The sequence below is a fragment of the Pithys albifrons genome, chromosome 2 (assembly GCF_047495875.1).
Source record: "Pithys albifrons albifrons isolate INPA30051 chromosome 2, PitAlb_v1, whole genome shotgun sequence".
NCBI classification, from domain to species: domain Eukaryota; kingdom Metazoa; phylum Chordata; class Aves; order Passeriformes; family Thamnophilidae; genus Pithys; species Pithys albifrons.
In genome coordinates this window covers 121,040,221-121,053,838 of record NC_092459.1, presented here as the reverse complement: position 1 = coordinate 121,053,838, position 13,618 = coordinate 121,040,221, and the positions used below count along the sequence as shown (strand labels likewise).

General features: G+C 64.8%; 2 protein-coding genes across 6 annotated transcripts; one reads left to right on the top strand and one right to left on the bottom strand.

Annotated features, from left to right (window-relative positions):
* SLC30A3 (solute carrier family 30 member 3) lies at positions 1 to 3,573 on the top strand. Of its 2 annotated transcripts, XM_071548132.1 has the most exons (8): positions 1 to 83; positions 1,233 to 1,402; positions 1,471 to 1,617; positions 1,697 to 1,850; positions 2,297 to 2,501; positions 2,667 to 2,772; positions 3,110 to 3,244; positions 3,323 to 3,573. In XM_071548132.1, the coding sequence occupies exons 1-8, from the start codon at positions 1 to 3 to the stop codon at positions 3,466 to 3,468; spliced, it is 1,146 nt and encodes a 381-aa protein (XP_071404233.1). In that variant the 3' UTR covers positions 3,469 to 3,573. The 2 variants fall into 2 exon arrangements, with proteins under 2 accessions (XP_071404233.1, XP_071404232.1); XM_071548131.1 differs by having other exon boundaries at positions 2,297 to 2,772.
* Positions 3,574 to 4,156: 583 nt separating this feature from the next.
* On the bottom strand, positions 4,157 to 13,450 carry GTF3C2 (general transcription factor IIIC subunit 2). 4 transcript variants are annotated; one of them, XM_071547678.1, is made up of 18 exons: positions 13,246 to 13,450; positions 12,804 to 13,110; positions 11,708 to 12,023; positions 11,143 to 11,237; positions 10,787 to 10,864; positions 10,456 to 10,554; positions 10,019 to 10,246; positions 9,666 to 9,777; positions 9,463 to 9,580; positions 7,685 to 7,716; positions 7,343 to 7,472; positions 6,640 to 6,796; positions 6,229 to 6,390; positions 5,748 to 5,835; positions 5,491 to 5,619; positions 5,176 to 5,307; positions 4,889 to 4,996; positions 4,157 to 4,781 (listed from the first exon to the last, which is right to left on the bottom strand). In XM_071547678.1, the coding sequence occupies exons 1-18, from the start codon at positions 13,376 to 13,378 to the stop codon at positions 4,578 to 4,580; spliced, it is 2,628 nt and encodes an 875-aa protein (XP_071403779.1). In that variant the 5' UTR covers positions 13,379 to 13,450; the 3' UTR covers positions 4,157 to 4,577. The 4 variants fall into 4 exon arrangements, with proteins under 4 accessions (XP_071403779.1, XP_071403780.1, XP_071403781.1 ...); XM_071547679.1 differs by having other exon boundaries at positions 6,640 to 6,784; XM_071547680.1 differs by having other exon boundaries at positions 10,136 to 10,246.
* Between the last annotated feature and the right edge of the window lie 168 nt (positions 13,451 to 13,618).

The following is a 13,618-nucleotide window of genomic DNA, read 5'->3' as shown; positions in this document are numbered from 1 at the left end:
ATGGAGCCTCCGATCGGCACCGAGACCGCCCGCCTGGTCAGCCCGCGGGACGGGCGCCCCGACGGCAGCCTGCGCCTCAAGAGGTACAGCCAGCGCCAGCACTCATCGCCCCAGCACCTCTGGTACCCCCATCATCGGCACCCATCGCCCCGGCACCCTACCACCCCCACCCCCTTCATTCCATCACCGATGTCTCCGGCACCTCCATCACCGGCACCCCCATCATTGGCACCCCCATTGCTTCGGCACGTCCGGCACTCCGATCACCACCGGCACCTCCGCGACCCGACATCCCCATCGCCGGCACCAGCACCTCTATCATGGGCACCCCCACTGCCCTGGCACCCTCAGCACCCCTACCACCGGCACCTCCATCACCCCGGCACTGCCACCCCCGGCACCCCATCACGTCCCAGCGTCAATTCTTCGCACCGCCACCTCCATCATACCCCGCCTTTGCAAACCCGGGTGCCCCCGCATGGGCACTGACGGCACGGACTCCCCCATCACCGCTGGCATCTCCATCGCCCCCAGCTCCCTTGGCATCCACAAGTCTGTGGCTCCCACCTCCCCCTCCCCGACACTGGCACCCCCGGCACGTCCCTCGCACCCGCCCCCGCGTCTTCATCCATCCGACACGGTCACCGGCAGCACCGCAGCCCCCACGCCAGCTCTGACCGTCCGCCACGGGCACCCTCACCCCGACACCGGTACCCGCGCCCTCCCTGCTACCGGTACCTCCGCTCAAGTGGAGCCAGCCCCTCCCGTGCGCCAGCCCCGCTCCCCCCTCGGATGTCCGTCGGCAGCCACCGGCGCCCAAACGTCACCCACGCACAGCGGTACTGTCTATCCATCACCCCTCCCGCCCCGACGCGCTATCCGTCCCCGCTCCCGCACTGCTGCCCCACGCACCAGCGCCCTGGCCCCCGCGTCCCCTTCCCACGCCTCACGTCTCCGCACCGGTGCCCCGTCCCGCAGCCCGGCCCCAGGCGCAACACCTCGGTCCCGCCGGCACCTCCCCTGGGCACCCGCACCGCCCCCGGCTCCGGTCCCGGCGGGACCCCCGTGCTGCCGCCTCCTGCTGCCGCCGCCTGTCCCGTGGCTGCCCATCCTGCCAGGGGGGCTCGGGCGGTGCCCTACTGGCTGCCGACCCCTAGGCGGTAGCAGGATGCCTGGAGGTGCCAGGCGGGGGCACTGGAGCCGGTGTGGCCAGCAGCGACCCCTGCCCCCAGTCTGTTCATAGGCTCCCAGGACCAGACGGCAGTGGTGGCACCCTCTGCTCCGGATCCCCACTGCCGCTGTAGCCCCCCGGCTCCCTCCCCCGGGCGGGACAGGCTCCCCAGCCGGCAGCTGAGAGTGGCCTGCGCTGTCTGCTGTCTCTTCATAGTCGGGGAGGTGATAGGTAAGGGGGGCTGGGGCTGGGTGTGGGTCACTGGTGGGCATGGGGTGCCAGCTGCTCTGTGCCTGCAGGCGGGTACCTGGCGCACAGCCTGGCCATCATGACGGATGCGGCCCACCTGCTGACGGATGTGGGCAGCATGTCTGTCAGTCTTTTCTCCCTTTGGGTCTCCACTCGGCCACCCACCAAGACCATGACCTTTGGCTGGCACCGCTCAGGTGAGCCAAGGGGCATGGCCACATGAGGCTCCATGGCACACCCACGGCCAGGTGGGCACTTACAGCTCCTGTCCCACAGAGACACTGGGTGCCCTGGCCTCTGTGCTCTCCATCTGGGTTGTGACCGCAGCCCTCGTCTACCTGGCAGCTGCCCGCATCATCAGCAATGACTACGAGATTGAGGCAAGAGCCATGCTGGCCACATCTGCCTGTGCCATCGGCGTCAACCTGGTGTATGTCCCATGTGGGGCCGCGTGCCTGTGGCCCCTGTGCACCTTCAGCCTGAGCCCTGCCCCATATGCATCCCTGGTATCCCAAGACCCCCAGCCATACCCCCAGGTCACCTTCTGTCCCTGTGCACCGGCCTTGTGTTCCCAAGCACTGTCCCACTCTGCCCTGTTCCTCATAATCTTGTGCCTTCCAGCCCATGTGCATACATCCCCACACCCCACATCCCCAGGCCCCCAAGCAGCAACTCCTAGCCCTGGCACAAGCCCCAGGCCCAAATCCCTGGCCAGTCTCACACACCTCCCAGCAGTGCTGTAGCTGCGCTGGCCCTGCTGTGCCTCCAGGCCCACTCCCCTCCACCATCCTGGGATCCAGGTGTGCCTGTCTGTGGTCCCTTTGGCCAGACAGGGCCCCCATGCCTTATCAACTGAACCAGCCTTGCTCTCCCCAGCATGGCCTACATCCTGCACCAGTCCCCCACCGGCCATGGCCATGGCACAGTGGGCTACGAGAAGCTGGAGAACTCTGGGGGGTGCCAGCCTGGCCGTGCCCCCCTGCCTGGCAGCACCAGCGTGCGGGCGGCCTTTGTCCATGTGGTGGGTGACCTGCTGCAGAGTGTCGGTGTTCTCATAGCTGCCACCATCATCTATTTCAAGGTGCCTGGGCTACAATCCCCCTGCAATGCCTGCAGGACCAATCCCCCCACCCCATGCAGGGTACCATGGGGACCCTGCCATCCCCATTCCCAGGGGCCCAGCTCAGCTCTGCCCCCCAGGCTCACACAGACCCCCCCAGGCTCACACAGACCTCACTCCCTGCAGCCCCAGTGCAAGATTGCAGACCCCATCAGCACCCTCTTCTTCTCGGTCTTTGTCCTTGGTTCCACCTTTACCATCCTCAGGGATGTCTTCAGAGTCCTCATGGAAGGTGAGTGGTGGGTGAGAGGGGTGCAAGTTCATGGGTGCAGCAGAGTACAGGAGCTCCCAGGACTGCAGCTGCCAGAGCACTTTGCCCATGAAGCAGCTCACCTCCTCTGCTTCCCCCAGTCCACCCCTCTGTCCTTCCCTTGCCCCTCAAATATCCCCAGCCCCTCCTCTCCACTCGGGGTACGTTGGCCCCAAGGTGAGGCTGTCTCACCCTGGAGCCACCGTGCCCAGCCTGGTCCCCCTGGGAAACCCCCAGCACCAGCAACTCCCACCTGACTCAGGTGGGGGCTGTGGCTGGGGGCCAGGGGTGGCTCCCCATGACCATGCAGTGCTGGCAGGGACACCACGGGGCCTCGAGTTTGATGCAGTGAAGGAGGTGCTGCTGGGAGCCAGCGGGGTGCGGGGCGCCCACGACCTCCACCTCTGGGCACTGACACCAACCCACCCTGCTGTGTCAGTGCATGTGGCTGTGGGTGAGTGACTTGCACAGGGCACAGCTGGCAGGTCCCATTGTCCATGCCAGTGCTGAGCCCCTGTCCTGCTGTCCCCAGAGGCCGGTGCCGACCCCGAGATGGTGCTGTGGGAGGTCACTGCCCTACTCCAAAGTAGATTTGGCTTTGCTTCGTGCACGGTGCAGGTGGAGCGGCACCGGGAGGAAGTGGCAGCCTGTCCCCACTGCCAGGACCCCAACGCCTGAGACCCCCACCTGCTGCTGCGCTGGTCCAGACCTAGCCCTGGCCTCCCCTGCTGGAGCAGGCCAGTGCTCAGGGTCCTGCTCCCCACTATACCCACCTCCTGCTGCGGAGCCAGGACAGTGCCCATGGTGCACAGTCCTGGGCAGGAGGTACATGTGGTCTGGCTGCCGCAACACAGGGGCCCCCTGGGATCCTACACTTCCCGCTGTGCCACAGCCTCTGAGAAGGGGTGATCCTGTCCCACCATCCTCCCCCATGGTGCCCTACTGCCCCAGCAGGAAGGGAGTGGTAGACCCAGACTTGGCCCCAGATGCTCTTGCATCCCTGCTGCCCCTTTGCTGCTGCCCAGGCTCGGGGTGGGGGGTCCAGGGAAGCTGCTGCAATCCCCGGGTGCAGGGGGCTGGGGCAGTCAGAGCCCAGAGCTCAGAGCTCAGCCCCCTGTGCCCACTGCCCTGGTTGCCGTGTCTGGGCCTGACCCATCCCCCTCGCTGAGTTGTGTCTGTGCCACTGGTGTGTCCATCTGTCTGTCTGTGCCAGCAGCAGAGTCAGCACTGCCAATAAATGTGTTGGAGAAGCAGCAGCAGCACAGGAGCCAGAGGGGTGTGGCAAGGGGGACGGTGGGGTCAGGCCTGGGCCCCCACAACCATGGCCACTGCCACAGCTGCCCCAGCACTGGCATCACCACAGCTGTACAAAACCAACCACATTTACTGCACAGCTGAACACAGGCTCAATGTGAGCAACTCCACAGTTCCCAGTCCCCTCCCTGTCCCTCACAGCGCAGGGGGGCTGGAGGCGAGTGCAAACACAGCCCTACACTGGTGGGGCCCACGGGCTCTTCTGCAGGGTCAGCCCACAGCTCAACCCCAGTACTTGTGCCAGCCCCACCACTCCTGCCCAGCTCAGGCCAAACACGGCTGACAAGTCCTTCGAGGTCCGGCAGACAAGTGTCCAGAGCATCCCAGGAGACAGCTGGGAGCAGCCATTCCTCCCACAGCAGGGGCGCAGCAGGAAAGCAGCACCAGGAGGGGCCACAGTCCCTGGCCAGCCCTGCCGGCCCTGGACCCTGCCCAGGGTGAGTGCACAGCAGCAGCTCAAGGGACTGATCCCCTCACTCCACCGGCAGTGGGGAGCACTCAGTGGGGTCTGCGCTGGGCACAGCCCCATAGAGGGAAGTGAAGCGGGCCCGGCACTCTGGGAGCAGCTGGTGGCCCACGCTGGAGGCCAGCCCTGCCAGGCAGTGTGCCCGCACGATGCCTGCCTGCCCACCCGACACCAGCCAGCCCTGCGAGTCCAGGTTGGGGCTGAAGCGCACCTGTGGGAAGAGAGGGGCTTGGGAGGGAGGGGGCCGAGGTGCCAGGACCTTGGTCCCTACAGCAGAGACATCTCACGCAGGGCTGGGGCTGGGCCTCTCCCCCTCACCTTGTGCAGCGCCTCCAGCTGCAGGCGGTCCAGGCTCAGCTCGGCCTTCACCTCCTGCCTGTGCATCCTGCGCATGGGCTCCCGGCTCAGGAAGTTCTGGAAGCTGCGCTGGAAAGTGGCAGCAACACCTTGGGCTGCTGGCCCAGAGCAGGAGCACCACAGGCACCATGATCCCAGCTCTGCCAGAGATGAGGTGCTGCCCCAAAGCCCCAGCAGCATCTCCTGGCTCTGTCACCCCAGACCCAGCTTGTGGGCTGGACCACCAGCTCCACCCTGCCCTTTCCTACCAGGTCTGTGTCCTGGAATCGGATGTAGCTCCCAGCCACCATCTCGCTGTAGCACCGGGTCCTGGGCAGCGCCTGCTCAGTGCCCTCAGGCCTGGCAGGGCTGTAGGGCAGCAGGTCAGCTTTGTACACTGGCTGTGGGTGAGAGGGGCCTCACGGTAGGGTGGGGCAGGTGTCCCCCTGCTCCTCTGCAGACAGGGCCTACCCGGGATCAGCAGGGTCGGGGGCCCAGTATGCTCTTCCCATGCCTCCTCCCTGCCTAGCCCTCCATGTGCTGGGCCAGGCCCCCTCCCACCCCAAAACACAAGAGTCTCTTACAAATCTGCGGTCCAAGGAGCGCTTGATGTAGAGGGGGTTGATGGCCAGGTCAGGCAGCACTGCTGCCACCAGCTCACCGGTGATGTCACCTGCAGCCACTGTGTTCAGCCAGTCTGAGCCAGAGATGCTCTGCAGGGACAGAGGGCTGGAGCATGTGGAGTCCCCACCACCCACAGCTGGGCAGTGTCACCCCTCTCGCAGCCCCAGCTGGCGCTGACCCGGCCCCCAGGACAGAATGGCCCCATATCAGCCCTTACCCACACAGTGCCCTTGCGAGGGGCCACGAAATAGGCCTTGAAGCCCAGGTACCCGGCGTCGATGTAGTGAATCCCGCAGAGCCCATACCTGCGGCAGAAGGCACGGGTTAAGGATGAGCTCTGTGCTGTCACCGGGACTGCAAGAGCCAGGCACAGCTTCCCTCCCAGGTGGTGAGGGGGCCATCCTCACTCTAGCAGAATGTCACAGGATAACAGGGCACTGCCGGGCAGCTCCTGGAAACAGAACTCACAAAGACCCCAGAAACCTTCAGCAAGACTCCTGCTGCCCTGCCCAGGGGCTGGCCAGCCCCTGGCCCACCCAGCTTGTGCCCCAGGATGGCATGGGAGAAGGGATGTCACGCTGTGCTGCTGTGATGTGACCCAGCATGAGCAGAACCTGCCATTGTCATGGCACAGCCGGACAGTCCCAGGAAGAGGGAGGCCAGAGTGGCCCCTGGGGGGGCTGTACCCCAGCACTCACGAGGCGTAGCAGTTGTCCTGGGCCACAGTGATGCCGTTGTAGGGCAGCAGCCAGGCCACCTCAGTGCTCAGGAACCGCTTGATGCTGTTGATGGGCTCGTAGAGCCGCCGCAGGTCCCAGAACTTGAGCTTACGGTCACTGCCCGCCGTGACCAGGAAGTTGCTGACAATCAGGAGAAAGGTAGCACTGAGAGCCCAGTGCAGAGCCACAGCCTGTCCTAGTGTACAGTTCAGGTAGCCCTGGACCCACAGTGGCTTAACCGCTCTGAGCATGCAAAGCCCAACCCAACCCCTCCAGTGCTGCAGAGGGCCAAGTGCCATCATGGCCTCCCAAATCCCTCTTGGCAAAGGAGGCCCTGTTGCAGGAGGGGGCCCCTCTCCCAGCAGCACCTGTGCCCGCTCCTGCCCTCACCTGTCAGCCTTGCACCACTCGATGCTCCGGACCATGTGGTCATGGGCTAGAAAGCACTGGAAAGGGTAGAGCTTGAGGGAAGCATCAGGCTGGTGCACACACTGCAGCAGAGACTTGGTGAGCAGGTTCCAGATGGCCACGGTGCCTGTAGAGAGACCTGTGTCCCTGAGGTGCTGCTGATGGCACAGGTGCTGCAGTGTGGGATGGGCAGCTGCGCGGGCAGGACTGTGGGATACAGCAGCCAGGCTGGAGCTAGTGCTCCAAGCACAACAGGATGGCAGCAGGACCTGGCAGCAGCACAGGTAGGGCTGTGAACACAGTGGCCAGGCAGGGGCTGGGGCTCAGAGCAGAACAGGATGGCAGCAGGACCTGACAGGACAGTACAGAGCTGCAGATCACTGAAAGCCTGGCAAAAAATTTCATCCAGACAAATTGAACAGATGTGGATTAGGCCAAAGCCACGTTCTGGAGCCAACAGGTATGTGATAGTGCTGATGGCCAGCAGCCTTCTCCCACTCCAGGGGTGGGCAGAGGTTCCAGCACAGTGCCCACAGGTGGCTGCTGCCCCTCCTATCCCTCCCCTCCGGGTGCCCCTGATCCCTGCCCCAGCCGAGGATGAGGGAGCATAAAGCTCCAGTGTCTCTGCCAGGGTGAGCTCAGGCTGCTTTCCGAGTGCTGCCATGGGGCACAGGAGGAGACTCACCGTCATAAAACCCCGCTGCCAGGTGATGGTGGGGCTTAGAGGGCATCCAGGAGAGGCTGAAGCACTGCCCGCACTCAGACGCATGGCCTGCCTGGATGGAGCCCACGTGGAGTGTGGCAATGCACTGCACCTGGGGGCCAAGGGACAACCCTGGGTCACAGGCCCGTGCTGGTGCCATCTGTGCCCTGAGAGCTGGGATGTGCAGGGTGGCAGCACAGCTCTGCTTTCCCCCTCCAACAGTCCACAGGTGCCCTGGCTCTCCCCAGCTCTCACACCTGCACCAGCCAGGGCACTTGGTGGGTGATGATCCCGACAGGGACCACCACGATGTGGGACACTGACCTTGCAGATAAGGTGCTTGTGGAGGAGCCCATCTAGAAGAGAGCAGAGTGGGGTCAGGGCAGGCACCAGCTTTCCTGGGAGCATCCTGCCAGGAGCCTGGATGGCAGCTCCCCACAGCCCTGGCCAGGGCTCCTGGTTCCTGTTCTGCCAGCGCCCAAGAGCAGTGTCCCCAGCACAGCAGGAACCAGAACACATGGAGCACCAAACTCAAGAGCTGGCAGTGGCAGGACCCCAGCCAGGCCTCAGCCTGCCTGTGCTGGAGGAAGCTGCCCACTGAAAGGCACAGAAGGCAAACGTGAGGCAGGGCTGGCAATGCCCCTACCCCACCGTCACTGGCACCAAAGTCAAGGGGATGTGGTGACACACAGGGGCCAGACCTGACTGTGACCACCTCAGGGAGGGAAGGAGTGGCTATGTAGGACATCTGCTCCTCCACGGGGTGATGGGGCTAAAGGAACCAAGCAGCAGTCCTGGGGAGGGCAGGTTGCAGAGACCCTTTGCCCAACAGCTCAGGGTGAGGTGCCCACGGGACCCCCATGCACCAGCTGCATCTGCCAAAGAATTCCTCCCATCGGCAACACCTGACACGAGTGCTGTGGGGACCCTGTCCCACACCCCTCAGGCCTGCGGTCCCCCTGTACCCCAGCATGGGGCTGTCCTCTGGCACTGCGAGCAGCAGAGAGGCATAACACAGCCTGGAGCGTGGCAGCTGTAGGTGGAGGCATGGAGAAGCCATGCATCTTCCCCAGCATGGCTGACAGCCGGGACATGGGGAGGGGACCAGCCCCAGCTCTGCCAGGTGTGAACACTCGGTGCAGGTCCCTGGTGCTCCATGGACAGCCAGCACAGCCACGCTGGCCTGGGAGCTGCCAGCATGGCTCTGCACCGCAGCCTGGCACCGATCCCGTGGCTGGGAATCAGTGCTCCAGCCTGGCTGGGAGGCACAGGGATGGGAAGTGCAGCTGCAGCCGCAGCCGCCAACGTGCTCAGTCCCGGCTGGTGGCAGAGGCCGGGCCCCCCCCAACAAGGTGCCACGTGGGGCTGCGGCAGCGGCCCAGCCACCGCAGCCAGTGCAGACACGCCGACGTGCCGGGGGGGCCAGGGAGCTGCACTGGGAGCCCATTTCCCACTGTCAGTGCAGACGTGCAGGCTGTCGGCCACGGCTGAGCGCCCACCGCCAGCACGCGCCATCAATCCTGCCTGGCTCCAACACAGCCTATTACAGGCACCATTACTCCGAGCTGGCCCAGGGCTCCCGATCCGGCCCTGCCACTTGGCTCAGCTGGGCCGGAGGGAGCAGTTCTGGCAGTAGGACATGCTCTCAATGTACAACAGGGCTGTGGAGAATGGCTGGGAACACACTGTGTGGCTGCACCACACCCTGCACCTCCCTACAGGCACAGCAACACTGCTGAGGGCCCCTCCCAGCCTCCAGCTTTGGGGGGCTGCCTGGGAGCTGTGCCCAGCCAGGCTGCTGACACGTCCTCAAGACTGAACCAAAAGAGTACTGTGATGTCCTCTGACAACAAAACCAATCCCCACACTGTGCCCCTGTGCCAGACACCACATTGTGGGCAGCAGGGTCCTAATCTTGGGGGTCAAATGAGCTCACTGGCCCACCACGTGACTTCCAGGCCAAGACACAGTCGTGCTGGCAGTCCCCCAGCACAGTGGGCTTCCATGGGCAGAGGGGCTCCAGCCCCAGGGCTCACAGCCCTGCCCCAGCGCGGTGGGAGGGCAGCCAGGATGCCCCCACTCGGCGGCGCAGCTCTTCCTACCTTTTACCTGGGATGTCTTGGCACGGCGCAGGGCCCCGGGGTGTGGCAGGGCGTACACCACCACCCTGCCGTCCGAGAAGGCAGCGGCCAGCAGGCCCAGCCGGCTCATCTGTGGGTTCTGGGGAAGGACAGAGGGGCTCAACCTCAGGACACCCCTCAGGACCCTCGGAGAACCCAAGGTGAGTGCTTTGGAGACCACTCACCGTCCGGGCCGTGGCAGGTGGCTCCCAGGCACCGCTGGGGCAGAACTTCATGTCCCAGACACAGCCATGGTCAGCAGCGATGGCGTAGGCCAACCTGGCTTTATCAAGACAGCTGTAGGCACAGGAGGAACATGAGGAACACAACAGCTACTGTTCAGCAGCCCCAGCAGACACCAGTGCACACCAGTAGCAGAGGGGGCCACCAGCATAGCCCCCATGGGGTTCAGGACATGGCTAGTGGCTCTGGGAGAGGATCAGCCTCACTACCCACTCAGGCACGGAGGGACATGAGGTCCAGGCCCTGCCTTGTTCCTGGCCAGCCCTCAGCCCCTTCCCTAGGCCTGGCCACTCACCCCTGCTCTGGCTGCAGCGTGCCCAGCCCCCAAAGCTGCAGGAGTGCAGGGCCTGTGTGGAGCCCAGCCATGCTGTGTGTCTCCTCCATGCTCCTGTGGCAAGACACGGCCACGTACTGTGGGGCTGCCGAGCCCTCCGGAGTCGGGCACCACTCCATCGCCCACACAGGGCCGCCCACGAAGAAGGAGATGTCCAGGCGCTCTGGGTGGGGCTGCAGGGAGCTGAACCTGACAGAGGGAGAAGGGTGAGGACTGTGGAGCTGGGGCAGGCACTGCTGGGATCCACCCCAGAGCATGGCACAGGCCACCTGCCCAGCCCATGGATGTGGCCCTGGGGGTCACTGCCAGTCCTGGGCAGGACAGCCACCACCCCACACAGCATGGGGACACCTTGACAGCCACCGCCCCACAGGGCCTGAGGACGCCCTGTCACACACCTGTTTACCCTATACAAGGCACCATCATCTTCAAGGCCCTCACGCTGGATGGAGAAATGAGGAGACTCCTTCTCTGCCGGTAGGTATGCGGCAGCCTCACTGCACAGACAGAAAGTGAGAGGTCTCCCTGCCCCCACCCCTTACCCAGTCACCCCAGCACTGTCCTGTGCCCCAGCACGTTCCAGCCTTCATGCGGCCACCCCAGCAGCTCCACAGCCAACTCCAAGAGACCCTCAAAGCCCACAACAGACACAGAGCTTTCCCCCATCCCCTCTGGACCTGCCCCACTTCATCCCCACGCCCACTTCCTCTCCACCCACTCCGGTGGTACCTGTCAGACAGACACATCCACCCGTGTGCCACTGGGATCCAGTCGGGGAACTCCCACTGCGAGTGCTTTTGCTCCCGCCTGCAACACGTACCCAGGCTCAGTCACAGCCAGTCCCCCTTCCCCTTGATCCTCCCCAGGGTACAGCCAGTCCAGCCTCCCTTCAACCACTGCCCACGGCATGGGCAAGCCCCTCTCCCCACAGCCACAGCCCCCTGGCCCAGCCCTGCCCCATCCCAGTGGAACACTGACATTCCTGAAGGCTTTTTTGCTCTTGGGCTTGTGCCAGGGATGGTACCAGGGCACCATGATCACCTTGTGGCCCCCTGAGCCCTCCAGCACCCCGAGCCCCCACTCACAGGCTGCAGGTGAGGCTGGAGCTCTTCTCCACTGGGGCCATGATGGAATTGTGGAAGCCGTTGGAAGCAAGGCCTCGGCACAAAGGCTTGGATCTCTGGGCACAAGAGCAGACTCAAAACAAGACCCAGATGTCCCTAGCCCTGGGGGACCCAGCTGCCCAAAGAGCACTGGCACAGCCTCTGACTGGACACAGATCTCCCCAGTCACCGTCACTGAGCCGTGCTGACCTAAAGACATGGAGCCCCACTACGGGGACTTCCAGGAGGCATGGACTCCTCCAGGACCCGCCTCCAACTCCCACTAAGAGCCCAGGCTCTGCTCCCCCTCCCAAACGACCTGTCCCTGTTCCCATCCCCACTGCCCCTTGCCTGGAGCTGCCTCTGGGCCTGTACCATCTATGTCCTGCCACAGGGCTGTCCTACCCTGGCAGTGGGGACCCTGTGGGGCAGCACAGGCACCCAGAGCTGTTGGTGCTGGGACACGGGTGACAGGGGCCACAGGTGAGGGGGACCCGGGAACAATCCTTGAGGGGGACCTGGGCACAATCCTTGCCCCTGCCCTCACCCCTTCCACCGCCGTCCTCCTGCTGTGCCCTCGCGGCGCCTCCAGCTCTGGTTCTGATGCGTCGCTGAGCATCCCGTCGCTGCCCTCCTCCTCCTCCTCCTCTGCCTCCTCCTCCTCCGCCTCCTCTGCCTGCAGCACCTCCTGCGAGGGCACGAAGTCGGCATCTCGTGTGTTGTCGTCGCTGTCCACGTCCTCCTCTTTTCTCCTCCGGCGCTTCCTTGGGATGCGCTCGGGCTCCGGGGTCTCCTCGGCGGGAGCAGGAGGCTGGCACACGGACATCAGCTCCTCTGCCAGCTCCTGCAGGTACAGCAGAGCCCTGGGACGCCAGGGCAGTGCCCGGAGCTGAGCACAGGGTGGCACAGGGCCAGGCCAGGCCAGCCCTGCCTCCCGCCCGCTCCGGGCACACACCTGTGTGCCCAGGGGCTTGGCTCAGATCTGCTCTGGCTGCACCACAAGGCACCCCCAGCTCCCCCCAACAACCTCCTTCTGCTTCGTCAGGAACCAAGAAAGCTCCTCCTGCTACAGGCACTCACAGCCCCAAGACCTTGGGCTCCTGGATCCAAACACACTCCTTGAAGTGGGAAAGGATCATTCTGTGGGGAATTGTCCATCCCACCAGTCTGGGACAAAGTCCTACAATACAGACACCGAGACCTTTTGCAGAAGGCCAAGGTCAAGGAATCATGGATTGAGAGAATTGTTTGGGCTGGAAAGGACCTTAAGGCGTATCCACTTGTAACTCTCTGCCATGGACACCTTCTACTATCCCAGGGTGCTCCAAGTCCTGTCCAGCCTGGCCTTGGACACTTCCAGGGGGGGCAGCCACAGCTTCTCTGGGCACCTGTGCCAGGGCCTGCCCACCAGAGGGAAGAATTTCTTCCCAATATCCAATCTGGCCCCGCCCTCTGCCAGCGGGAAGCGATTGCCCCTTGCCCTGTCCTTCCAGGCCCATGCCCCAAGTCCCTCTCCAACCCTCCTGGTGCCCCTTTAGGCACTGCGGGGGTCTCTAAGGTCTCCTTGGAGCCTTCTCGTCTCCAGGTGAGCTCACCCGGTTGTCCCACAGGTGCTCCCAGACCCCACTGCCGCCCCCACTTACACTTTGGCTGCCCTCCTCTTGGGTCTCCCGCCTCGGGTGGTTTCCAGGCCATCCCCCTCCTCGCTGCTTCGCAGCACATCCTGCACCCCGATGGACTCCGGGGCCTGGGACAGCTCCAGCAGCAGCACCTCGGCTTTGCCTTTCCTGCCGCGCTTCCCGGGAGTCCTGGGTGGTGGCCCCGCACCGTGCGCAGAGCTCTCCCCACGCCCCTGAGCCGCCCCACCGCGCCTGATTTGGGGATTTTTCGGAGATTTGGCAGCTTCCCGCCCATCCTCACAGTCCGAATCTCCCGGCGGCGACTCTTCGCCTGCCCAAAAACACCGGAATCAGTTCCAAAACCCTGCGAGACTCTCCGGAACACCCCGGTGCGCCGCAGCACCGGACGCGGCGGCCCCGCTCGTACCCTGGGGATCGGCCCCGTCCCGCCCGCCCCGGTACATACGGAGCGTTCGCTTTTCACGCTCCCGCTCCCCACTACGGCTCTGGCTGCGCCCGGCGGACTCCGATCCCCGTCCCAGCCGCCCTCGGCGGCTCCGCTCCCGGCAGCGGCGCCCGCGGGCGGCACTTGACGCCATCGGGGGCTCCCGGAGCCTCCTCCGCGCTGCAAGGCCGCGGCGCCCGCACCGAACCGGAACCGTGGCGTGGGTTGATGACGTGCGCAGGTTGGAGTCGGGCGGGACGCGCAGCCCCCCCGCGCATCCAGCTGGGGGCGGAGCCTCGGGGCCAGGGGGCGTGGCCACGCAACGCGCTCCGCGGGAGCGACTGAAATGATGGGCGGGGTCTCACGGAAAGGGGCGTGTCCATGCAAATCAGCT